Raw genomic sequence first — 27,711 nt, 5'->3', positions numbered from 1 at the left:
GGGGGTGCGAGGAAAAGGCTCAGAATTCCGAGCCCACCCGCTGGCGGTGATGCAGGGCAGTCTGGAGCGACTGCTGATGCTGACATCTGGTCCGGACTGAAGGACCTGACAACGATTACGGACATGTCGTCTACTGTCACTGCATATGATTCTCTCAACATTGATAGAATGGTGGAGGATTATATGAGTGACCGCATCCAAGTAGGCACGTCACACAGTCCGTACTTATACTGGCAGGAAAAAGAGGCAATTTGGAGGCCCTTGCACAAACTGGCTTTATTCTACCTAAGTTGCCCTCCCACAAGTGTGTACTCCGAAAGAGTGTTTAGTGCCGCCGCTCACCTTGTCAGCAATCGGCATACGAGGTTACATCCAGAAAATGTGGAGAAGATGATGTTCATTAAAATGAATTATAATCAATTCCTCCGCGGAGACATTGACCAGCAGCAATTGCCTCCACAAAGTATACAGGGAGCTGAGATGGTGGATTCCAGTGGGGACGAATTGATAATCTGTGAGGAGGGGGATGTACACGGTGATATATCGGAGGGTGAAGATGAGGTGGACATCTTGCCTCTGTAGAGCCAGTTTGTGCAAGGAGAGATTAATTGCTTCTTTTTTGGGGGGGGTCCAAACCAACCCGTCATATCAGTCACAGTCGTGTGGCAGACCCTGTCACTGAAATGATGGGTTGGTTAAAGTGTGCATGTCCTGTTTTGTTTATACAACATAAGGGTGGGTGGGAGGGCCCAAGGACAATTCCATCTTGCACCTCTTTTTTCTTTTCTTTTTCTTTGCATCATGTGCTGATTGGGGAGGGTTTTTTTGGAAGGGACATCCTGCGTGACACTGCAGTGCCACTCCTAGATGGGCCCGGTGTTTGTGACGGCCACTAGGGTCGCTAATCTTACTCACACAGTCAGCTACCTCATTGCGCCTCTTTTTTTCTTTGCGTCATGTGCTGTTTGGGGAGGGTTTTTTGGAAGGGACATCCTGCGTGACACTGCAGTGCCACTCCTAGATGGGCCCGGTGTTTGTGTCGGCCACTAGGGTCGCTAATCTTACTCACACAGCTACCTCATTGCGCCTCTTTTTTTCTTTGCGTCATGTGCTGTTTGGGGAGGGTTTTTTGGAAGGGCCATCCTGCGTGACACTGCAGTGCCACTCCTAGATGGGCCCGGTGTTTGTGTCGGCCACTAGGGTCGCTAATCTTACTCACACAGCTACCTCATTGCGCCTCTTTTTTTCTTTGCGTCATGTGCTGTTTGGGGAGGGTTTTTTGGAAGGGACATCCTGCGTGACACTGCAGTGCCACTCCTAGATGGGCCCGGTGTTTGTGTCGGCCACTAGGGTCGCTTATCTTACTCACACAGCGACCTCGGTGCAAATTTTAGGACTAAAAATAATATTGTGAGGTGTGAGGTATTCAGAATAGACTGAAAATGAGTGTAAATTATGGTTTTTGAGGTTAATAATACTTTGGGATCAAAATGACCCCCAAATTCTATGATTTAAGCTGTTTTTTAGTGTTTTTGGAAAAAAACACCCGAATCCAAAACACACCCGAATCCGACAAAAAAAATTCGGTGAGGTTTTGCCAAAACGCGTTCGAACCCAAAACACGGCCGCGGAACCGAACCCAAAACCAAAACACAAAACCCGAAAAATTTCAGGCGCTCATCTCTACTCATAGATCAACTTCATTTCTGTTCGAGCAAGACTTTCTTCAATATTTTTTTTTTGCCAATGACTCTGTGCAGTGTAAAATGAGTGAAGTGCATGCAAAGCCATCTGTACAAATAGGCACTTTCTGCATTGGGGTATGAAAATACAGTAAGTATGGGCAGGGTCAAAGAGCTAATCAACATACAGTAGTCATTTAAAATGATGCAAGCAATAAAATATTGCATTGTCCAATGACAGGACCTGCTGTGAGGAAAAAGCAGAGGACGGAGTCCCAGTGTGACACCAGGGCAGTGGGAGACTGATGACATTGTGATGTTCCCAGTGACGGGGATATGAGGGGAGGTGGTGACTATGTGAGGAGGGAAAATGATAAGCTATGTGTTGGAGTTGTTGAGCTATAGGTAGTGTTGGGACATGTGGAGATAGCAGAGACAGTTGTCTACATGAGATTGTACATAAGGCGAGAGGTCAGGGGAGGAGAGCTAGAGTCTACACAAATGTGTATGCATAGGACAATTCTTTCGCTCAGTTACTCATGAGAAATATATGTTACATTTTTCTTTGCTCAAAGTCTTGAATACTAAGCAGTTTTTTTTTTAACCAAAACTTTGGCTTGTCCAAGAGAGTCAATAAACTATGCTTGTATACTCCTCTATCTGATTACAGGAGTACAAATAGATCACCAACATGTCAAGTGACAAGAAACAGACATGTGGAGTTAAACACAGCAACCCTTGCCTTGCTATATTGTACAACATGAACTACCCTTTGCTAGCTATATATACAATATGAACTGTCTGTGAAACACTCACATATTCTTTTCAGAACTATCCTGGTCAGGCTATAGTCATGGTGAGAAAAACATGTCAATGTTATGTGTGTGCAAATTTTCTCCAGAAACATGCTAAATGTTGGAGATCACAAAGACTCAATAGCGGTCATGTAGTTACTTACTAAAGTCCTTATTCCGTAAGCGTCACATCTCTGATGCGAATGCATTTTCCAGAATACAGGCACGGTGCTCATGGGCTGGAAACTGTGGCGTTCCCTTGGTGGCTACGCGGCATTGCGGGGGCGTGGCATCTGGAATAGGGGTGGGTTCGAGCCATTTTCGGGGTGGGCTTGTGACGTCACATACGGCCGCTGCTGCAAACAGGAAAATGGTGGCAACCTGACTGCCTTTGCAGCTAGGGGGCTTCCCTTATTCAGCGATGCGATCGTAATTGAATTGCAGTCGCATCGCTGCCCACCATTAGCATGCTGGGTGGCCTTGCCCTGTGCTGGGCTGCCCCCAGCATGTGAGTGATAGCAGTTACAGTTTTGCTAAACTCACAAAACTGCAACTGAATCTGAATCCGGCCCTAAATGCAGTTTCATCTCTTTCTTTTTGTTACATCACAATGGAGCGGATTTTGCAGAAATGCTGTACATGCCCTGTACAATGTATAAAGCCATATTGTTAATATACTTTTTTCTATTGAAATAAGGAACAAGACACCTTTTTTTAAATAACTGCCTTCCCTGTATTTTCAGTTTGATGCTGAGTGGAGTGGACAAGCTACAAGCAATGCTGTAAACAGTGTGAACTACTTACTACTGCTTGATGATCTGTTTGGTTCCCAGGAATAAAGCTACAGCCATCTCCATGTTCTTTTCTCCGTATACCTTTCTGTATTTCCAGTGTGTCTGTCATTAGAAAATGATATGGAAAGAAGTTAATGTTCTAGTGACTGTGTGTACTGCTGTATTGGGGAGCACAATAAAATATCCTAGAAGGTAACCTGGTTCATCCTGTATGAATTTATTATGTAATGTGACAGATAAAATCATATGGAGATGTGGACATTTAGTTTGCTTAGTTTAGTTTTCTCTGTGCCCATTAATAAGAAAATAATGTAATGTTTTATATTCAAAACTTTTGAGACCTAATTGAATTCTCTTGACAACCTCAGGCCAGAATTCCCAGTTGCAGTCAGTGTAATAATGTAAGACATAACAAAATAGACTGCATACTTTGTGTATTTTCTGTATTGTTTTTTTTCTTCCTGTTTTCTTTCCGTTAAAGAACTTAACCTGAATCTACAATGTTCGTTCGACTAAAGAAAAGTCAAAGTACTAAGTGTAAGCTTAAAAAACAAACATATATTTTCAGTAAAAAAAATATGATGCCAGGATCTCATACAGAATAAAATCTTTTTCTAACTTTTAGCCACCTACATGTAACAAATAGGAGGACGCTCGGCTGGGAAACCCTCCCCGTTATCTGCAGCTGGAAGCCCGTATTACTTTGCAGCTCTCAGGAAGAGATGACCAAATCTATATAGACTCTTTAATAGAGCTACATAGGATGCTACGTAGGGACTGGTAGTTCAAAATCAACTTTCTCTGTCCAAACTATGTAAAAATTGACGTATGTTTTTTAGGGCAGACAGGGTGAGACGGTGCATGTTGTTCCTGATTTCTGCTGTCACTGTAACATGTTTCTTTTGTCAATGATGAATGTCATTTTTGATGTCACCCCAGAGGTTCTGTAGTACTTGAAGCTACCACAAGGGCTCCATTATAGACCTACATGACAAATCTTAAATTCACACAGTGTGACTGTTAAATAATGATGTATTTGTAAAGAATAAATCATACTGCATGCGTTACAAGGGTATGGGGGAACATTGACCTTGTGCAATCCCAAAATGAGTGCCATTGGAGAAGCTAGGGGTGTCTCCAGGTATGCTGGATCTCAGATTCTGTAGGAGCCATTATCATGTGGCCTTACACTGGGCATTCAGACCCAGACATATGTGTAATTATTTATGGGGTGGGTGTGGGGTGCGGTGGCCCATATGTCGGTATGGCTGGGCGGCTTCAGGTCGGCACACACTAACACTTTATTAACACTTATGATTTTCCTTATCACTTTGTATATATTTTTGTATTATTTTAACCAAACTTCACGTACATAGCACTTATGTGCTTCTTATTAACCCTTATTAATTTTCACCTGTGTGCTGACCTGGTGTAGCCGACCTGTGCCGATGTGATGGGGTCCTGCACCCCGGACCCATACCTAGTATTAGGGACTAGAGATGAGCGGGTTCGGTTCCTCGGAATCCGAACCCCCCCGAACTTCAGCCTTTTTACACGGGTCCGAGGCAGACTCGGATCTTCCCGCCTTGCTCGGCTAACCCGAGCGCACCCGAACGTCATCATCCCGCTGTCGGATTCTCGCGAGGCTCGTATTCTATCGCGAGACTCGGATTCTATATAAGGAGCCGCGCGTCGCCGCCATTTTCACACGTGCATTGAGATTGATAGGGAGAGGACGTGGCTGGCGTCCTCTCCGTTTAGATAGAGAGTGAGACACTTGATTTACTAGTAATTTAATTTTAGTAATTTTGGGGAGCATTAGGAGTACTCAGAGAGTGCAAAGTTTTGCTGATAGTTATACTAGTGACCACCAGTTTTATTTATTATTTAAAATCCGTTCTCTGCCTGAAAAAAAACGATACACAGTCACATACCATATCTGTGCTCAGCCTCAGTGTGCTGCATGATAATATCATCTATGTTGTGCTGAGTGCTCACTGCTCACACAGCTTAATTGTGGGGGAGACTGGGGAGCAGTTATAGCAGGAGTACATAACAGTGCACACTTTTGCTGCCAGTGTGACTGACCAGTGACCACCAGTATATTGTCTGCCTGAAAAAGTTAAACACTCGTGTGGTGTTTTTTTTTTTTATTCTATAAACGCATTCTGCTGACAGACAGTGTCCAGCAGGTCCGTCATTCATTATATTATAATATATACCTGCAGTAGTGATATATATATATTTTTTATATCATTATCATCCAGTCTATACTAGCAGACGCAGTACGGTAGTCCACGGCTGTAGCTACCTCTGTGTCGGCAGTGCTCGTCCATAATTGTATACCTACCTGTGGTGGGTTTTTTTTCTTCTATCTTCTTCATACTAGTAGTTTAGGAGTCTGCTGCTGACAGTGTCCAGCAGGTCCGTCATTATATAATATATACCTGTCCTGCAGTAGTGATATATATATATTTCTCTGACGTCCTAAGTGGATGCTGGGGACTCCGTCAGGACCATGGGGGATAGCGGCTCCGCAGGAGACAGGGCACAAAAGTAAAAGCTTTAGGATCAGATGGTGTGCACTGGCTCCTCCCCCTATGACCCTCCTCCAAGCCTCAGTTAGGTTTTTGTGCCCGGCCGAGAAGGGTGCAATCTAGGTGGCTCTCCTAAAGAGCTGCTTAGAGTAAAAGTTTTGTTAGGTTTTTTATTTTCAGTGAGTCCTGCTGGCAACAGGCTCACTGCAACGAGGGACTTAGGGGAGAAGAAGTGAACTCACCTGCGTGCAGGATGGATTGGCTTCTTAGGCTACTGGACACTAGCTCCAGTGGGACGATCACAGGTACAGCCTGGATGGGTCACCGGAGCCGCGCCGCCGACCCCCTTGCAGATGCTGAAGAGAGAAGAGGTCCAGAAATCGGCGGCTGAAGACTTCTCAGTCTTCATGAGGTAGCGCACAGCACTGCAGCTGTGCGCCATTGCTCTCAGCACACTTCACACCAACGGTCACTGAGGGTGCAGGGCGCTTGGGGGGGCGCCCTGGGCAGCAATGAAAGTACCTATGCTGGCTAAAAATACATCACATATAGCCCCTGGGGCTATATGGATGTATTTAACCCCTGCCAGGTTGTCAGAAAAACGGGAGAAGAAGCCAGCCGAAAAGGGGGCGGGGCCTATTCTCCTCAGCACACAGCGCCATTTTCCTACACAGCTCCGCTGCTAGGAAGGCTCCCAGGCTCTCCCCTGCACTGCACTACAGAAACAGGGTTAAAACAGAGAGGGGGGGGGGCACTTATTTGGCGATATTATTATATATTAAGATGCTATAAGGGAAAACACTTATATAAGGTTGTCCCTGTATAATATAGCGTTTTGGTGTGTGCTGGCAAACTCTCCCTCTGTCTCCCCAAAGGGCTAGTGGGGTCCTGTCCTCTATCAGAGCATTCCCTGTGTGTGTGCTGTGTGTCGGTACGTGTGTGTCGACATGTATGAGGACGATGTTGGTGAGGAGGCGGAGCAATTGCCTGTAATGGTGATGTCACTCTCTAGGGAGTCGACACCGGAATGGATGGCTTATTTAGGGAATTACGTGATAATGTCAACACGCTGCAAGGTCGGTTGACGACATGAGACGGCCGGCAAACCAATTAGTACCTGTCCAGGCGTCTCAAACACCGTCAGGGGCTTTAAAACGCCCATTTACCTCAGTCGGTCGACACAGACACGGACACTGACTCCAGTGTCGACGGTGAAGAAACAAACGTATTTTCCATTTGGGCCACACGTTACATGTTAAGGGCAATGAAGGAGGTGTTACATATTTCTGATACTACAAGTACCACAAAAGAGGGTATTATGTGGGGTGTGAAAAAACTACCTGTAGTTTTTCCTGAATCAGATAAATTAAATGAAGTGTGTGATGATGCGTGGGTTTCCCCCCGATAGAAAATTATTGGCGTTATACCCTTTCCCGCCAGAAGTTAGGGCGCGTTGGGAAACACCCCTTAGGGTGGATAAGGCGCTCACACGCTTATCAAAACAAGTGGCGTTACCGTCTCTAGATACGGCCGCCCTCAAGGAGCCAGCTGATAGGAGGCTGGAAAATATCCTAAAAAGTATATACACACATACTGGTGTTATACTGCGACCAGCGATCGCCTCAGCCTGGATGTGCAGCGCTGGGGTGGCTTGGTCGGATTCCCTGACTGAAAATATTGATACCCTTGACAGGGACAGTATTTTATTGACTATAGAGCATTTAAAGGATGCATTTCTGGGGGCGTGGCCTGGAGGCTGGTGGAGCAGGCTGTGTTTTGTGAGAGCTCTCAGGGATCTGAGAGTTTATGCCCTAAAAACACAGAACCCGCGAGAGATATCGGCCCAAAACATCTGATATACCCCCCTGGAGTGTTGGAGCAGGTGGCGAGTACGAGCTGCGGAATCGGGGAGCCGGTTTTCTGGCTCCCGCGGATTGCGGCCTACTCGTCGCCCAGAAGCCGGGGCCTAAATTACACGCTGTCCCCCGGCCGGGTGGACGGCCTGCTTGGGGCGCTAGACGGACCCGCCGAGACCCTGATACCCACGGGGACATCACTGCTAGCCGCACCAGGACCCTGACCGGCTGATCAGGGGAGACAGGAGCCCGGACGGCTGCGGGAAAGCGCTCCTCGAAGCGCGAACGGCGGCCATCTTGAAAGGAGAAGAGAGTGGAGACGAAGTAGCGGTGGACCGGAGGAAGAGCCCGGCGGCCCTCTGAGGTGAGAGTCTTACTGCGGCTGCTATACGGAGGTGGCAGAGCAAATCCCCCACAGGCAGGGACACCACCCAGAAAGATCACAGGCCCGGCCGGAGCTCCCCTCCTGCCTGTTAGGTGGACGGTGTCTGGGTAATCAAAAGGAGTACCACCCTCAGGTACTGCTGTACCGAAGATAGCGGGGGTACACCCGGAGGGTCGGATTCCCCTGGAGCGGAGGCAGAGGCCCCTCCTGCGACCGCGTTCTGACCTGCTGGGAACCTGCACTTGGCGGTGGACCCAGTGAACCGTGGCCCTCTGCGGGTCCGCCCGCGGCTGTACGTGGCCCGTGAGAGGGAACGGGTGAGCGGCGCAGACCGCAGCACTTAGAAGAAGCCCATCACTGACCCTATGACCTGGGGACGCATCACTCAGCAGCCTGATTCCATTCCCTGAGGCAGGATAGCACACCGGGTTTCGCACTTGGCCGCACCATAAAGGGCCCCCTTGCTACAAGCTATAACACCCACCCGGGGGTCTCCGGGTCTGACCCGGCCCTCTCATACCCTGTGGCTTAGACCTGAGTGGACCCGGGCTACTCGGAACACGGGACTGAAAGTTTCCCCTAGTGCTATATATGCCCATGAAAGAAGATGGCTAGTCAATTAACCTTGCCAGTCCTGCTCATGCCAATGTAAACCGAGCAGCATCTCCTACCCATGCCATTATCTACGTGACATCCTGGTGTTCTTAGAGACAGTGATCCCTCCAACCCTTTAATAATATACGAGAGTGGCAGCGCCGCACTAGCCTTTCCTGGTCATAGTATGCCGTCCAGACGCAGCAAGCCGTCAAAGCCTGCGCAACAGTTGTCATTTTTCAAGTCCTCCCCGAGGATGTCGGGTCTTAAAACCACTGAGGCCTCTGCAGCGGACAAGGTTCCACAAACTCCCCCCCCCCTCCTGGAGGTACCTCCGCACTCTACCAAAACGGCTACAAGCCTAGATAAAATTGGTGATGGCGATGCCCTGACTGTGGGCACTATGAAAATACTCCTGTCACGCTTTAAAGAGGACGTAGCAGCGGAGTTCCGTGCCACATTAACGACGTGTCAACAATCCATAGATGACTTAGGGGGCGCACAGACCATCTGGAAACCAAAATGGAAGAGGTCGTGGGGTCCCATAACAGCTTACTGGACTCCCATGATGCCTTGGAGGCAGAAGTGAAACTTCTACGGGACAAGGTCACGGAGTTGGAGGACAGATCGCGTCGGAGCAATCTTAAATTACGTGGAGTCCCCGAATCTGTGTCAAACAGCAGTCTGCACGATTATGCAGTGGCCCTATTTAAAGCTCTATTACCAAAATCCCCGCCGGCGGACTTTCTTATAGACCGAATACACAGATTACCAAAGGCTAGGGCGGCCCCAGGAGATGCGCCTAGAGACGTCCTAATGAAAATGCACTATTTTCATGTCAAAGAGGCCCTTCTGAAGGCATCCAGACCAACGTCAGACAACTCTTCAGCTCTTCAAGGCCTTCAACTCTTCGGAGACTTGTCTGCAGCCACTCTCTTCAAACGACGCTCCTTTTATCCAGTTACAGCAGCCCTTAGAAAGGCGGATATCCCTTATCGCTGGGGATTCCCTACCAAGCTGCTGAATCATAGGGATGGCTCCACTGTCGCTATCTCAACCGCAGATGAAGGAGCAAAATTGCTTAAATCCTGGAACATTGCGGAACCCACAGTGGACTCCTCACCCCGTCGACTTCAGCAGGACTGGTCCGCGGTGAAGTGAGGTGGCCTGCTGAGGTGTGACCTTTCTAAAGGTCGAAGACTCTGGGGACTCCTCCATTATAAATATTCGAGTTTAATAAGTTGGTTGAGCTGCTGGAGAGACTCTAATGACTCTTCTAAGTATATACTATGTTTCCAGGTTAGACCGGTCATGGTATGTAATATCTGCTCCTTATTGGTCATTTGCATATAAAAGTTTCTATATGCCCTGACATCGCCAGGATGTCTAAGGGGTATATGCAATTGCGGTCGAATTCCCGAAATTGTCGAATTTCGGGTCATTTTTGACCAAAAAAAAAAAATCGCCTATGCAATTCAGTGCTTTCCGACCAAAAAACGGACTTTCAAAATTCGACTTTTTGAAATTCGACTTTTTGCAAATTCGACTTTTCTGCAATGATACAAGTGCTGCAATTCGACCAAAGCATATTCAATTCAAGTTTGGAAATTCGACAGCAGTGCTTTTAGACAGCAAATTCGTCATTTTCAATCCGCCACACTTTGGAGGGAAAACAAATAAAAAAATTTTAAACATGTTTTTTTTTGTGTTTTTTTGGGGGGGAATAGCAGATCTATTTATATTAGAAGGGATTAGGTACTTTTTTTTTTTTTTGGAGGCACAAATATTATTTATATATTTTTTAAAATATAATTTTTTGTTATTTTTATTTTTTTTATGCTGGAACGGTGAAATCATAAAAAAAAATGGCGTGGGGTCCCCCCTCCAAAGCATAACCAGCCTCGGGCTCTTCGAGCTGGTCCTGGTTCTAAAAATGCGGGGAAAAAATTGACAGGGGATCCCCCGTATTTTTAAAACCAGCACCGGGCTCTGCGCCTGGTGCTGGTGCCAAAAATACGGGGGACAAAAAGAGTAGGGGTCCCCCGTATTTTTAACACCAGCATCGGGCTCCACTAGCTGGACAGATAATGCCACAGCCGGGGGTCACTTTTATGCCGTGCCCTGCGGCCGTGGCATTAAATATCCAACTAGTCACCCCTGGCCGGGGTACCCTGGGGGAGTGGGGACCCCTTCAATCAAGGGGTCCCCCCCCCCCAGCCACCCAAGGGCCAGGGGTGAAGCCCGAGGCTGTCCCCCCCATCCAATGGGCTGCGGATGGGGGGGCTGATAGCCTTTTGTGATAATAAAAAGATATTGTTTTTTCCAGTAGTACTACAAGTCCCAGCAAGCCTCCCCCACAAGCTGGTACTTGGAGAACCACAAGTACCAGCATGCGGGAGAAAAACGGGCCCGCTGGTACCTGTAGTACTACTGGGGAAAAAATACCCAAATAAAAACAGGACACACACACCGTCGACAGTAAAACTTTATTTCATACGTCGACACACACATACTTACCTATGTTCACACGCCGACATCGGTCCTCTTCTCCATGTAGAATCCACGGATACCTGAAAAGAAAAGATCAATATACTCACCTCAGCCATGGTCCAGAGATAAATCCACGTACTTGGCAAAAAAACAAACCGAACACCCGCTCCATGCCGGACTGAAAGGGGTCCCATGCTGACACATGGGACACCTTTCCACGAATGAGACCTGTCAGTGACAGCTGTCACAGAAAGGTCTCTAAGCCAATCAGGAAGCGCAACTTCGTTGCGCTCACCTGATTGGCTGTGCGCTGTCTGTACTGTGACAGCACATCGCAAAGCCGCTCCATTACTTTCAATGGTGGGAACTTAGCGGCTAGCGGTAAGGTCACCCGCCGGTCAGCGGCTGACCGGCGGGTGACCCCACCGCTACCCGCAAAGTTCCCACCATTGAAAGTAATGGAGCGGCTTTGCGATGTGCTGTCACAGTACAGACAGCGCACAGCCAATCAGGTGAGCGCCACGGAAGTAGCGCTTCCTGATTGGCTGAAGGGACGTCAGTGACAGGAGTCACGTGATGTCCCGGCATTCGGGAGAAAGGGGTCTGATGTGAAAGCATTGGACCCCTTTCTAGTCCGGTATGGAGCGGGTTTTTGCGTTGTTTTTTTTTTAAACAAGTACGTGGATTTTACTCTCTGGACGTGGATTTATCTCTGGACGCTGGAAGGTGAGTATAATTTTTTCACAGGTACCCTCGGATCGTCGGAGACCGTGGCAGTCGGCGTGTCAACATAGGTAAGTATGTGTGTGTCGGTAGTGTGTAATAAAGTTTTACTATCAAGGTGTGTGTGTCCTGTTTTTATTTGGGTATTTTTTCCCCAGTAGTACTACAGGTACCAGCGGGCCTGTTTTTCTCCCGCATGCTGGTACTTGTGGTTCTCCAAGTACCAGCTTGCGGGGGAGGCTTGCTGGGACTTGTAGTACTACTGGAAAAAACAATATCTTTTTATTATCACAAAAGGCTATCAGCCCCCCCATCCGCAGCCCATTGGATGGGGGGGGCAGCCTCGGGCTTCACCCCTGGCCCTTGGGTGGCTGGGGGGGGGACCCCTTGATTGAAGGGGTCCCCACTCCCCCAGGGTACCCCGGCCAGGGGTGACTAGTTGGATATTTAATGCCACGGCCGCAGGGCACGGCATAAAAGTGACCCCCGGCTGTGGCATTATCTGTCCAGCTAGTGGAGCCCGATGCTGGTGTTAAAAATACGGGGGACCCCTACTCTTTTTGTCCCCCGTATTTTTGGCACCAGCACCAGGCGCAGAGCCCGGTGCTGGTTTTACAAATACGGGGGATCCCTGGCCAATTTTTCCCCTGCATTTTTAGAACCAGGACCAGCTCGATGAGCCCGAGGCTGGTTATGCTTTGGAGGGGGGACCCCACGCCATTTTTTTTCCGGGTTTTTCACGTTTTTTTACCGTTTTTTAAAATCGCGGCAAAATCCGCCAAATCGGCCGATTTTCGCCCGCGACTCTGGCGAATCCGTTTTTCATTGAATATGGTGAATTCCGGAAGCCACCTTCCGGAATTCACCTGTCGAATTGAGTCGAATTAAAAAACGGCGAAAATTGCCGCGAATTCGACCGCAATTGCATATACCCCTAAATGTCTAAATGTTTGTATAGTTTACAGTATTAAGTAGGGCAATGGGTAGGTGTTTTGCCACTAACCCCCCCTTTAGCCTACACAGCCGCCATTTATATGGCGACTGGTTATGATCTCAAGGGAGATCAATTCAGTTTAATTTTTTCAATTATTTCCTTTTTGTCTGTCTTCCTCTCCCCAGATATGTTTCCCCCTCCCTATCAGGTATGTCAGTTTAAGCATGGAAAAAGGTCAACGGAATTAACAGCTCCATTTGCAAAGGACTATGGTTAACATAGTCTCAATTAATGCCAAAGGTCTGAACTCCCCTCAAAAACGAAGAGTAGCCTTAAACTCTTTTATAAGCGCAAGGCACAGGTGGTGGCAGTGCAGGAGACACACTTCCAGAGCCATAACCCCCCCTCCTTCACTAATTCTCGTTTCCCCCATTGCCATATGGCTAACGGACCCAATAAAAAGGCTGGCGTGGCTATCCTTATAGCACAGAACTGCCCGTTTGATCTGGCTAATAAATATGAGGACCCAGAAGGGAGATACCTGATCTTAGTAGGCAAATTGGATAATGTAGAGACTACTCTAGTCTCTTGTTATGCGCCCAATACCAAACAAATTCCATTCCTTAGAGCCTTCTGTAGAAGGCTCAAGGAACACTCTAAGGGTGCCCTTCTGATACTAGGTGACTTCAATATGGTACTGGACCCTGTAATAGACCGCTCACGTCCGACCCGGGCCCTTCGCAGCAACACGCCCCAGGATCCTTCAGGCAAATTTAGTCAATTGCTGGCTGAGTATGCGCTGTACGATGTCTGGAGGGCCAAACACCCAGCAGAAAGGGATTATACTTTTTATTCCCACGTACATAGTTCGTATTCGCGAATAGACTTAGTACTAGCCGATAGGTGGACTTTAGCAGCGGTCAGCAAGATAGAGATATTACCTATGTCCTGGTCCGACCACTCCCCACTTATTATTACCTGGGACGTTGGTAAGAGCATAGTCCCACACGGCCCCTGGAGAATGGGTCAACATTTACTGGCGCACCCAGAGGCACACCAGGCCATCCAGCACTCGCTAGACTCATATCTAACTACCAACCAACCTGGGGACACATCTGTCTTCACCCATTGGTGTTCTCTGAAAGCAGTGATCAGAGGTACTGCGATTCAGATTGCATCTAGACTTAAAAGGGAAAGTAGGAAAAAACGAGAATCGGCAGAAAGAGAAGCTGCAAGGTTAGAGGCAGCACACAAAATCAACCCCGATAACAAATCTCTCTTTAAGCAACTCCTTATCGCGCGCGACAAAGTGAACACGTTTGCCTTAACCGAGGTACACCGTAACCTGAGAAGACTAAACCAAACGTATTATAGGCTTGGCAATGGAGCGGGACGACTATTGGCGCGCAAGCTAAGAGGACGTAGAGCCAAGGAACGCATACATGCTGTTCATACGTCCTCCGGAGTCAAAGTGACCGACCCGATTGAAATAGCAAACGCATTCGCAGATTATTATTCGCAGTTGTATAACCTGGCAGATGATCCTGACACGCCTCAGCCCACTTTAACAGATATCACGGGTTTTTTGAGCGGGTTGTCGCTGCCCACTATAGATGCCCAAGCTCGGGATTCCCTGAGCGCCCCCTGGCGGCTCGACGAAGTCGAAGCAGCCATAGACCTATGCCCGGCAAATAAAGCCCCCGGTCCTGACGGATACCCTTCTAGCTTTTACAAAACTTTTAAATCAACTATTGCCCCGCTCCTGACATCGGTCTATAATGAAGCTTCGGACTCCACGCGCTTTCCGAAGGAAATGTTGGAGGCCAGAATAGTTGCCATCCCCAAACCAGGAAAATCCCCCGCAGTAGTTCAGAACTACCGCCCAATAGCATTACTGAACACTGACCTTAAACTATTTGCTAAGATGGTTGCAAATAGGATCTCCCCTCTACTGCCAAGCTTAATTAATCCTGATCAGGTGGGGTTTGTTACGGGTAGGCAGGCGACTGATAACACACGTAGGGTGATTAATTTAGTTGACCGCTGCCAGGCCCGGGGCGACCCCCTCTTGCTTCTCTCTTTAGACGCAGAAAAAGCGTTCAACAGGCTCCACTGGGATTACCTAAGAGTTACCCTAACTCACTTTGGGTTTGCAGGTAGAATACTTGACTCAATTCTAGCTCTGTACTCGTCACCCTCAGCTTCGGTTTTTTTAAATGGGTGTAACTCCTCTTCATTTAATATTACTAATGGGACCCGGCAGGGATGCCCATTATCACCCCTTATTTTTGTGCTAGCGGTGGAGCCTCTGGCAGAGAAAATTAGGAAGCTAGTCTCAATTGTCGGTCCAGAGATAAGAGGGATACCATATAAAATTTGCCTTTTTGCAGACGACATTCTAGTGTGTCTCAGTGAGCCTGAAACGTCCCTGCCTCATTTACACCACCTTCTAGACTCCTATACAGCCGTATCCTATTACAAACTGAACACTGCTAAGACTGAAGCCCTCCCCTTGAATATCCCGGATAGTACTCTTAGTCGTTTGAAAAATGACTATAAGTACGCATGGCAACTTAGATCGATTAAATACCTGGGTGTTCATATATCCAGGGGACGGGACCTGATAGGATGCAACTATGACCCACTATTCCGTGCATTTGAATTAATAATTAAAGACTGGATGATGCAGGAGGTCTCCTGGGTCGGACGAGTGGCGGCTGCAAAAATGGTCCTCTTACGAAAGTTGATGTACCTCTTTCGTACCATCCCTAGGGCTTTCCCCAAAGATGTCTGTAACAGATTCAATCGTTTATTAACTAAATATATATGGGGGGGCTCTAAGCCGAGGATAGCGAAATCCACTTTAAGTGCGCCAAAATGTGCAGGTGGTGTTGCATATCCAGACCTAGAGAGATACCATACCGCTTGCTTACTCACCCAAGCAAGAGATTGGTGCACTCAGGACAATAAGAAACCTTGGGTATCCCTGGAAACGGACGCAATGCACCCCTTCACCTTATCGGATTTGTTATGGTTACCCACAAATTTAGTTCCAGCTAGAGTTGCGGAATGCCCAGCGGTACATGCAACTCTGATGGCATGGAAGGAGGCAATTAGGTATCTCCCTTCTGGCACCCTGCCCTCCCCGCAGTTGTCCCTCCTTACTATTGCATTATTGATCCCAGATATGCAATTGACCCATTGGCAATACCTAGGCCTTATCACGCTAAAAGATATCCTCCGGGAGGGCTTAATAGCTCCCTTCTCCCTACTTCAAGACCAGTTTCAGGTTCCCAAACAAGATTTCCATAAATATTTGCAAGTGCGGCATTGGTTTCAAAGTTGCACACCGAGGCGAATCCCACACACCGACCTCCCCAAAATTATGATGTCACTTCTAGTTCCCAGGAGCAACAGGGGAGGAATATCCCGGTGGTACCAGCACCTCGTGACCAAGTCTCAGCATGGGGTCTTCCCCGCGCAGACTAAATGGGAGAGAGACCTCCCTGCTGTATTTACCGAAGATATATGGAAGGGTATCTTTAATTCCTGCTTTAGAATCTCGAAATGTGTCAACCATTCCGAAATGTACTATAAATTGATTCATAGGGTATACTTAACACCAGACCGTATGCATAAAATCTTGCCTGAGATTTCTGCTAGCTGTTGGAGGAATTGTGGGAGGGTGGGAGATATTCTACATATATTCTGGCTATGCCCAGTGATTAGAACGCTCTGGAAGGAGGTGTTCTTACTAATTTCCCACATATTGGGAGAGGTCCTTTTGCCCGACCCCCTTTTGGCACTCTTCCATTATACTAAGAAGGCGATGTCTGGCAGTGATAGATATCTTCTAGGACATATCCTTATAGCATCCAAAGCCGCCATCGCCGCTAAATGGAAAACAGCACTCATCCCCAGTATCTCTATGATAGAAAATAAAGTTCATCAACACTATATATTTGAAACTGCCGAGGGCAGATACTCTCCTGAGAATACCGCAATAGGTAAGAAATGGATCAAATGGTCCCGATACAGGGAGAGTCTAGATCAGCTGGGTAACCCTAAGGCTCCACTAGATATACCAGACCTTTCCGTGCTTTGTTCCCCAGTGTATACCGAGGATTAAGTATCTAAGTGATGAGTACTTCTTGTCTTTTTGCATTTCTCCTTTCTTAAGGTAGTATGACTTAATTGTTATATAAAGATATTCCTGATATGTGTTTCCCCCCCCCTTGTATGTATTTGTTTTGTTTAATATCTGTCCCCTTAACCACAATCAGAACTTGTTTACCTATCTAAATATTTTGTTTATGTGATCTCTATGATAACCCAATAAAAATTCAATATTAAAAAAAAAGGATGCATTTCTATATATGCGAGATGCACAGAGGGATATTTGCACTCTGGCATCAAGAGTAAGTGCGATGTCCATATCTGCCAGAAGATGTTTATGGACACGACAGTGGTCAGGTGATGCAGATTCCAAACGGCACATGGAAGTATTGCCGTATAAAGGGGAGGAGTTATTTGGGGTCGGTCCATCGGACCTGGTGGCCACGGCAACAGCTGGAAAATCCACCTTTTTTTAACCCAAGTCACATCTCAGCAGAAAAAGACACCGTCTTTTCAGCCTCAGTCCTTTCGTCCCCATAAGGGCAAGCAGGCAAAAGGCCAGTCATATCTGCCCAGGGATAGAGGAAAGGGAAGAAGACTGCAGCAGGCAGCCCATTCCCAGGAACAGAAGCCCTCCACCGCTTTTGCCAAGTCCTCAGCATGACGCTGGGGCCGTACAAGCGGACTCAGGTGCGGTGGGGGGTCGTCTCAAGAGTTTCAGCGCGCAGTGGGCTCACTCGCAAGTGGACCCCTGGATCCTACAAGTAGTATCCCAGGGGTACAGATTGGAAATTCGAGACGTCTCCCCCTCGCAGGTTCCTGAAGTCTGCTTTACCAACGTCTCCCTCCGACAGGGAGGCAGTATTGGAAACAATTCACAAGCTGTATTCCCAGCAGGTGATAATCAAAGTACCCCTCCTACAACAAGGAAAGGGGTATTATTCCACACTATATTGTGGTACTGAAGCCAGACGGCTCGGTGAGACCTATTCTAAATCTGAAATATTTGAACACTTACATACAAAGGTTCAAATCAAGATGGAGTCACTCAGAGCAGTGATAGCGAACCAGGAAGAAGGGGACTATATGGTGTCCCTGGACATCAAGGATGCTTACCTCCATGTCCCAATTTGCCCTTCTCACCAAGGGTACCTCAGGTTCGTGGTACAAAACTGTCACTATCATTTTCAGACGCTGCCGTTTGGATTGTCCACGACACCCCGGGTCTTTACCAAGGTAATGGCCGAAATGATGATTCTTCTTCAAAGAAAAGGCATCTTAATTATCCCTTACTTGGACGATCTCCTGATAAGGGCAAGGTCCAGAGAACAGTTGGAGGTCGGAGTAGCACTATCTCAAGTAGTTCTACGACAGCACGGGTGGATTCTAAATATTCCAAAATCGCAGCTGTCTCCGACGACACGTCTGCTGTTCCTAGGGATGATTCTGGACACAGTCCAGAAAAGGTGTTTCTCCCGGAGGAGAAAGCCAGGGAGTTATCCGAGCTAGTCAGGAACCTCCTAAAACCAGGAAAAGTTTCAGTGCATCATTGCACAAGGGTCCTGGGAAAAATGGTGGCTTCTTACGAAGCGATTCCATTCGGCAGATTTCACGCAAGAACTTTTCAGTGGAATCTGCTGGAAAAATGGTCCGGATCGCATCTTCAGATGCATCAGCGGATAACCCTGTCTCCAAGGACAAGGGTGTCTCTTCTGTGGTGGCTGCAGAGTGCTCATCTACTAAAGGGCCACAGATTCGGCATTCAGGACTTGGTCCTGGTGACCACGGATGCCAGCCTGAAAGGCTGGGGAGCAGTCACACAAGGAAAAAATTTCCAGGGAGTGTGATCAAGTCTGGAGACTTCTCTCCACATAAATATACTGGAGCTAAGAGCAATTTACAATGCTCTAAGCTTAGCAAGACCTCTGCTTCAAGGTCAGCCGGTATTGATCCAGTGGGACAACATCACGGCAGTCGCCCACGTAAACAGACAGGGCGGCACAAGAAGCAGGAGGGCAATGGCAGAAACTGCAAGGATTCTTCGCTGGGCAGAAAATCATGTGATAGCACTGTCAGCAGTGTTCATTCCGGGAGTGGACAACTGGGAAGCAGACTTCCTCAGCACGACCTCCACCCGGGAGAGTGGGGACTTCATCGGGAAGTCTTCCACATGATTGTGAACCGTTGGGAAAGACCAAAGGTGGACATGATGGCGTCCCGCCTGAACAAAAAACTGGACAGGTATTGCGCCAGGTCAAGAGACCCTCAGGCAATAGCTGTGGACGTTCTGGTAACACCGTGGGTGTACCAGTCGGTGTATGTGTTCCCTCCTCTGCTTCTCATACCTAAGGTACTGAGAATTATAAGACGTAGAGGAGTAAGAACTATACTCGTGGCTCCGGATTGGCCAAGAAGGACTTGGTACCCGGAACTTCAAGAGATGCTCACAGAGGACTCATGGCCTCTGCCGCTAAGAAGGGACTTGCTTCAGCAAGTACCATGTCTGTTCCAAGACTTACCGCGGCTGCGTTTGACGGCATGGCGGTTGAACGCCGGATCCTAAGGGAAAAAGGCATTCCGGAAAAGAGGTCATTCCTACCCTGGTCAAAGCCAGGAAGGAGGTGACCGCACAACATTATCACCACATGTGGCGAAAATATGTTGCGTGGTGTGAGGCCAGGAAGGCCCCACGAAGAAATTTCAACTCGGTCGATTCCTGCATTTCCTGCAAACAGGAGTGTCTATGGGCCTCAAATTGGGGTCCATTAAGGTTCAAATTTCGGCCCTGTCGATTTTCTTCCAGAAAGAATTGGCTTCAGTTCCTGAAGTCCAGAAGTTTGTCAAGGGAGTACTGCATATACAACCCCCTTTTGTGCCTCCAGTGGCACTGTGGGATCTCAACGTAGTTCTGGGATTCCTCAAATCACATTGGTTTAAACCGCTCAAATCTGTGGATTTGAAATATCTCACATGGAAAGTGACCATGATGTTGGCCCTGGCCTCGGCCAGGCGAGTGTCAGAATTGGCGGCTTTGTCTCACAAAAGCCCATATCTGATTGTCCATTTGGACAGGGCAGAGCTGCGGACTCGTCCCCAGTTTCTCCCTAAGGTGGTGTCAGCGTTTCACCTGAACCAGCTTATTGTGGTACCTGCGGCTACTAGGGACTTGGAGGACTCCAAGTTGCTAGATGTTGTCAGGGCCCTGAAAATATAGGTTTCCAGGACGGCTGGAGTCAGGAAAACTGACTTGCTGTTATCCTGTATGCACCCAACAAACTGGGTGCTCTTGCTTCTAAGCAGACGATTGCTAGTTGGATGTGTAGTACAATTCAGCTTGCACATTCTGTGGCAGGCCTGCCACAGCCAAAATATGTAAATGCCCATTCCACAAGGAAGGTGGGCTCATCTTGGGCGGCTGCCCGAGGGGTCTCGGCTTTACAACTTTGCCGAGCTGCTACTTGGTCAGGGGCACACCCTGGCTGAGGAGGACCTGGAGTTCTCTCACTCGGTGCTGCAGAGTCATCCGCACTCTCCCGCCCGTTTGGGAGCTTTGGTATAATCCCCATGGTCCTGACGGAGTCCCCAGCATCCACTTAGGACGTCAGAGAAAATAAGAATTTACTTACCGATAATTCTATTTCTCGTAGTCCGTAGTGGATGCTGGGCGCCCATCCCAAGTGCGGATTGTCTGCAATACTTGTACATAGTTATTGTTACAAAAATCGGGTTATTATTGTTGTGAGCCATCTTTTCAGAGGCTCCGCTGTTATCATGCTGTTAACTGGGTTCAGATCACAGGTTGTACAGTGTGATTGGTGTGGCTGGTATGAGTCTTACCCGGGATTCAAAATCCTTCCTTATTGTGTACGCTCGTCCGGGCACAGTATCCTAACTGAGGCTTGGAGGAGGGTCATAGGGGGAGGAGCCAGTGCACACCACCTGGTCCTAAAGCTTTTACTTTTGTGCCCTGTCTCCTGCGGAGCCGCTATCCCCCATGGTCCTGACGGAGTCCCCAGCATCCACTACGGACTACGAGAAATAGAATTATTGGTAAGTAAATTCTTATTTTTTTATATCATTATCATCCAGTCTATACTAGCAGACGCAGTACGGTAGTCCACGGCTGTAGCTACCTCTGTGTCGGCAGTGCTCGTCCATAATTGTATACCTACCTGTGGTGGGTTTTTTTTTCTATCTTCTTCATACTAGTAGTTTAGGAGTCTGCTGCTGACAGTGTCCAGCAGGTCCGTCATTATATAATATATACCTGTCCTGCAGTAGTGATATATATATATTTTTTATATCATTATCATCCAGTCTATACTAGCAGACGCAGTACGGTAGTCCACGGCTGTAGCTACCTCTGTGTCGGCAGTGCTCGTCCATAATTGTATACCTACCTGTGGTGGTTTTTTTTTTCTATCTTCTTCATACTAGTAGTTTAGGAGTCTGCTGCTGACAGTGTCCAGCAGGTCTGTCATTATATAATATATACCTGTCCTGCAGTAGTGATATATATATATTTTTTATATCATTATCATCCAGTCTATACTAGCAGACGCAGTACGGTAGTCCACGGCTGTAGCTACCACTGTGTCGGCAGTGCTCGTCCATAATTGTATACCTACCTGTGGTGGGTTTTTTTTTTCTATCTTCTTCATACTAGTAGTTTAGGAGTCTGCTGCTGACAGTGTCCAGCAGGTCCGTCATTATATAATATATACCTGTCCTGCAGTAGTGATATATATATATTTTTTATATCATTATCATCCAGTCTATACTAGCAGACGCAGTACGGTAGTCCACGGCTGTAGCTACCTCTGTGTCGGCAGTGCTCGTCCATAATTGTATACCTACCTGTGGTGGGTTTTTTTTTTCTATCTTCTTCATACTAGTAGTTTAGGAGTCTGCTGCTGACAGTGTCCAGCAGGTCCGTCATTATATAATATATACCTGTCCTGCAGTAGTGATATATATATATTTTTTATATCATTATCATCCAGTCTATACTAGCAGACGCAGTATGGTAGTCCACGGCTGTAGCTACCTCTGTGTCGGCAGTGCTCGTCCATAATTGTATACCTACCTGTGGTGGGGTTTTTTTTTTCTATCTTCTTCATACTAGTAGTTTAGGAGTCTGCTGCTGACAGTGTCCAGCAGGTCCGTCATTATATAATATACACCTGTCCTGCAGTAGTGATATATATATTTTTTATATCATTATCATCCAGTCTATACTAGCAGACGCAGTACGGTAGTCCACGGCTGTAGCTACCTCTGTGTCGGCAGTGCTCGTCCATAATTGTATACCTACCTGTGGTGGTTTTTTTTTTCTATCTTCTTCATACTAGTAGTTTAGGAGTCTGCTGCTGACAGTGTCCAGCAGGTCTGTCATTATATAATATATACCTGTCCTGCAGTAGTGATATATATATATATATTTTTATATCATTATCATCCAGTCTATACTAGCAGACGCAGTACGGTAGTCCACGGCTGTAGTTACCTCTGTGTCGGCAGTGCTCGTCCATAATTGTATACCTACCTGTGGTGGGTTTTTTTTTTCTATCTTCTTCATACTAGTAGTTTAGGAGTCTGCTGCTGACAGTGTCCAGCAGGTCCGTCATTATATAATATATACCTGTCCTGCAGTAGTGATATATATATATTTTTTATATCATTATCATCCAGTCTATACTAGCAGACGCAGTACGGTAGTCCACGGCTGTAGCTACCTCTGTGTCGGCAGTGCTCGTCCATAATTGTATACCTACCTGTGGTGGGTTTTTTTTTTCTATCTTCTTCATACTAGTAATTTAGGAGTCTGCTGCTGACAGTGTCCAGCAGGTCCATCATTATATGATATATACCTGTCCTGCAGTAGTGATATATATATATTTTTTATATCATTATCATCCAGTGATCGCGCTGATCCAAAAAAAAAGTGGGTCCCAGGGACCCCTCACTTTCGAAAATTGGGGTCCTACCGGTCTTTTTCTGGGTCCCATCGGAATGAGGGTTCTTATTAATCTTAATATTGTTTGGACACTACAAAAGTGTTGCAAGGTAGGGGGATGGGGTGACAATGCTGCTGGGCTGTGTAGCATACAGGACACCCTGCACCAGAGCTGTAACTAGACATTTTGGTGCCCTTAGGCAGAAAGTGAATTGGTGTTCCACCTCACTAGACCGTAAAGTATAGGCAGTGCGCGGCGGAGGCGCGCCGCAAAATTTAAGGGGCGTGGCTTCATGGGGAAGGGGCGTGACCACATAATAGTGCCAATTCACATTACACCACACAGTAGTTCCGCTTATACAGACTGCACCAGGTAGAACCTCCTATACACACTGCGCCAGGTAGAGCACATTATACATATTGCACCAGGTACAGCATGTTATACACTTTGTTCCAGGTACAGCTCGCTATACACTTTGCTCCAAGTAGAGCACATTATACACATTGCGCCAGATAGAACATGTTATACACATTGTGCCAGGCAGAGCACGTTATACACATTACGCCAGGTAGAGCGCATTATTATACACATTGCGCCCAGTAGAGCTCATTATACACAATGCGCCCGGTAGAGCACGTTATATACATTGCACCAGGTAGAGCACATATAAACATTGCACCAGGTAGAACACTTAAGACACATTGCACCAGGTAAATCAAATATAAACATTGCACAAGGTAGAGGACGTTATACACAATGCACCAGGTAGAGCATGTTACACACATTCCAGCAGGCAGAGCACGTTACACACATTGCGCCCAGGCAGAGCACGTTACACACATTGCGCCAGGTAGAGCACGTTACACACATTGCGCTAGGTAGAGCACGTTACACACATTGCGCCAGGTAGAGCACGTTGCACACATTGCGCCAGGTAGAGCACGTTGCACACATTGCGCCAGGTAGAGCACGTTGCACACAATGCGCCAGGCAGAGCATGTTACACACAATGCGCCAGGCAGAGTACGTTACACACAATGTGCCAGGCAGAGCACGTTACACACATTGCGCCAGGTAGAGCGCAGAGACACATTGCGCCAGGTAGAGCGCAGAGACACATTGCACCAGGTAGAGCAGCGAGGCACATTGCACCAGGTAGAGCAGCGAGGCACATTGCACCAGGTAGAGCAGCGAGGCACATTGCACCAGGTAGAGCAGCGAGGCACATTGCACCAGGTAGAGCAGCGAGGCACATTGCACCAGGTAGAGCAGCGAGGCACATTGCACCAGGTAGAGCACTGAGGCACACTGCACCAGGTAGAGCACTGAGGCACACTGCACCAGGTAGAGCACTGAGGCACACTGCACCAGGTAGAGCACTGAGGCACACTGCACCAGGTAGAGCACTGAGGCACACTGCACCAGGTAGAGCACTGAGGCACACTGCAGTAACCAACTCCCCCCCCACCCCCTCCCCACGGGAAACCTTCAGCAAGACCATCCACCACCACACTGGCAGCCAGCTGCATCCTGGGCACAGGGGCAGATGCGGGGGGGCAGATGAGGACCTGTACTCACCGTTGCGGCGGAGGGCGCTGTGCATGGTGAGCGTGGCCAGTCTCTTGGTGCTGGAGGCGGCGGCGGAGCATGCAGCAGAGAGGAGGTGGAGATGAGCGTGGCCAGTCTCTTGGTGCTGGAGGCGGCGGCGGAGCATGCAGCAGGGAGGAGCTGGAGATGAGCGGGGCCAGTCTCTTGGTGCTGGAGGCGGCGGCAGAGCGTGCAGCGGGGAGGAGGTGGAGATGAGCGGGGCTCAGCGCTGTAGCACAGATTCATGTGCTGGCAGCGGAGCCCAGGACAGCGGGGAGAGGATTCAAAGCAGGCGGACTGGCGGGAGATGCTGCAGGGATGATTGGCTGGAGACTACAGGAGGTGATTGGTTGAGGAATCAGCCAGTCACCTCCTGCATGCCGCTGACTGGCTGGCGCGATCACAGATGAGCGCGTCCAGCTATTCTGCTAAATGGGAGTCCCGGAGTATTTGCTGCTGCTGAGCGCGTCCCCGGGGACCCTCTCATTTTAGATAAGTGAGTCCCCAGACATCAAAAGCGGGTAAGATACGCGCTATAGCGCGTTTTTGCGATCACTGTCATCCAGTCTATACTAGCAGACGCAGTACGGTAGTCCACGGCTGTAGCTACCTCTGTGTCGGCAGTGCTCGTCCATAATTGTATACCTACCTGTGGTGGTTTTTTTTTTTTTCTATCTTCATACTAGTAGTTTAGGAGTCTGCTGCTGACAGTGTCCAGCAGGTCCGTCATTATATAATATATACCTGTCCTGCAGTAGTGATATATATATATTTTTTATATCATTATCATCCAGTCTATACTAGCAGACGCAGTACGGTAGTCCACAGCTGTAGCTACCTCTGTGTCGGCAGTGCTCGTCCATAATTGTATACCTACCCATGGTGGGTTTTTTTTTTCTATCTTCTTCATACTAGTAGTTTAGGAGTCTGCTGCTGACAGTGTCCAGCAGGTCCGTCATTATATAATATATACCTGTCCTGCAGTAGTGATAAATATATATATATTTTTATATCATTATCATCCAGTCTATACTAGCAGACGCAGTACGGTAGTCCACGGCTGTAGCTACCTCTGTGTTTGCAGTGCTCGTCCATAATTGTATACCTACCTGTGGTGGGTTTATTTTTTTCTATCTTCTTCATACTAGTAGTTTAGGAGTCTGCTGCTGACAGTGTCCAGCAGGTCCGTCATTATATAATATATACCTGTCCTGCAGTAGTGATATATATATATATTTTATATCATTATCATCCAGTCTATACTAGCAGACGCAGTACGGTAGTCCACGGCTGTAGCTACCTCTGTGTCGGCAGTGCTCGTCCATAATTGTATACCTACCTGTGGTGGTTTTTTTTTTTCTATCTTCTTCATACTAGTAGTTTAGGAGTCTGCTGCTGACAGTGTCCAGCAGCTCCGTCATTATATAATATATACCTGTCCTGCAGTAGTGATATATATATATTTTTTATATCATTATCATCCAGTCTATACTAGCAGACGCAGTACGGTAGTCCACGGCTGTAGCTACCTCTGTGTCGGCAGTCACTCGTCATCCATAAGTATACTAGTATCCATCCATCTCCATTGTTTACCTGAGGTGCCTTTTAGTTGTGCCTATTAAAATCTGGAGAACAAAAATGTTGAGGTTCCAAAAATAGGGAAAGATCAAGATCCACTTCCACCTCGTGCTGAAGCTGCTGCCACTAGTCATGGCCGAGACGATGAAATGCCATCAACGTCGTCTGCCAAGGCCGATGCCCAATGTCATAGTACAGAGCATGTAAAATCCAAAACACCAAATATCAGTAAAAAAAGGACTCAAAAATCTAAAATAAAATCGTCGTCGGAGAAGCGTAAACTTGCCAATATGCCATTTACCACACGGAGTGGCAAGGAACGGCTGAGGCCCTGGCCTATGTTCATGGCTAGTGGTTCAGCTTCACATGAGGATGGAAGCACTCAGCCTCTCGCTAGAAAAATGAAAAGACTTAAGCTGGCAAAAGCACAGCAAAGAACTGTGCGTTCTTCGAAATCACAAATCCACAAGGAGAGTCCAATTGTGTCGGTTGCGATGCCTGACCTTCCCAACACTGGACGTGAAAGGCATGCACCTTCCACCATTTGCACGCCCCCTGCAAGTGCTGGAAGGAGCACCCGCAGTCCAGTTCCTGATAGTCAGATTGAAGATGTCAGTGTTGAAGTACACCAGGATGAGGAGGATATGGGTGTTGCTGGCGCTGGGGAGGAAATTGACCAGGAGGATTCTGATGGTGAGGTGGTTTGTTTAAGTCAGGCACCCGGGGAGACACCTGTTGTCCGTGGGAGGAATATGGCCATTGACATGCCTGGTGAAAATACCCAAAAAATCAGCTCTTCGGTGTGGAAGTATTTCAACAGAAATGCGGACAACATTTGTCAAGCCGTGTGTTGCCTTTGTCAAGCTGTAATAAGTAGGGGTAAGGACGTTAACCACCTCGGAACATCCTCCCTTATACGTCACCTGCAGCGCATTCATCATAAGTCAGTGACAAGTTCAAAAACTTTGGGCGACAGCGGAAGCAGTCCACTGACCAGTAAATCCCTTCCTCTTGTAACCAAGCTCACGCAAACCACCCCACCAACTCCCTCAGTGTCAATTTCCTCCTTCCCCAGGAATGCCAATAGTCCTGCAGGCCATGTCACTGGCAATTCTGACGAGTCCTCTCCAGCCTGGGATTCCTCCGATGCATCCTTGCGTGTAACGCCTACTGCTGCTGGCGCTGCTGTTGTTGCTGCTGGGAGTCGATGGTCATCCCAGAGGGGAAGTCGTAAGACCACTTTTACTACTTCCACCAAGCAATTGACTGTCCAACAGTCCTTTGCGAGGAAGATGAAATATCACAGCAGTCATCCTGCTGCAAAGTGGATAACTGAGGCCTTGGCATCCTGGGCGGTGAGAAACGTGGTTCCGGTATCCATCATTACTGCAGAGCCAACTATAGACTTGTTTGAGGTACTGTGTCCCCGGTACCAAATACCATCTAGGTTCCATTTCTCTAGGCAGGCGATACCGAAAATGTACACAGACCTCAGAAAAAGACTCACCAGTGTCCTAAAAAATGCAGTTGTACCCAATGTCCACTTAACCACGGACATGTGGACAAGTGGAGCAGGGCAGACTCAGGACTATATGACTGTGACAGCCCACTGGGTAGATGTATGGACTCCCGCCGCAAGAACAGCAGCGGCGGCACCAGTAGCAGCATCTCGCAAACGCCAACT

At 47.8% G+C, this 27,711-nt stretch overlaps 1 protein-coding gene across 2 annotated transcripts in view; it reads left to right on the top strand.

The window, feature by feature from the left end:
* The window catches only part of EFHC2 (EF-hand domain containing 2), a 232,677-nt gene extending 229,211 nt beyond the window's left edge, over nucleotides 1-3,466 (top strand). For both annotated transcript variants that reach the window (XM_063955627.1, XM_063955628.1), the window contains one exon: nucleotides 3,220-3,466. In XM_063955627.1, the coding sequence (XP_063811697.1) occupies nucleotides 3,220-3,315 (96 nt within the window). In that variant the 3' untranslated portion in view covers nucleotides 3,316-3,466. The remainder of the gene's footprint in view (nucleotides 1-3,219) is intronic.
* The last annotated feature ends 24,245 nt before the right edge of the window (nucleotides 3,467-27,711 follow it).

Source organism: Pseudophryne corroboree, chromosome 2 (genome assembly GCF_028390025.1).
Source record: "Pseudophryne corroboree isolate aPseCor3 chromosome 2, aPseCor3.hap2, whole genome shotgun sequence".
Classification (NCBI taxonomy): domain Eukaryota; kingdom Metazoa; phylum Chordata; class Amphibia; order Anura; family Myobatrachidae; genus Pseudophryne; species Pseudophryne corroboree.
Note: the sequence above shows the minus strand (reverse complement) of the source record. Positions and strands in the feature narration are given on the sequence as shown.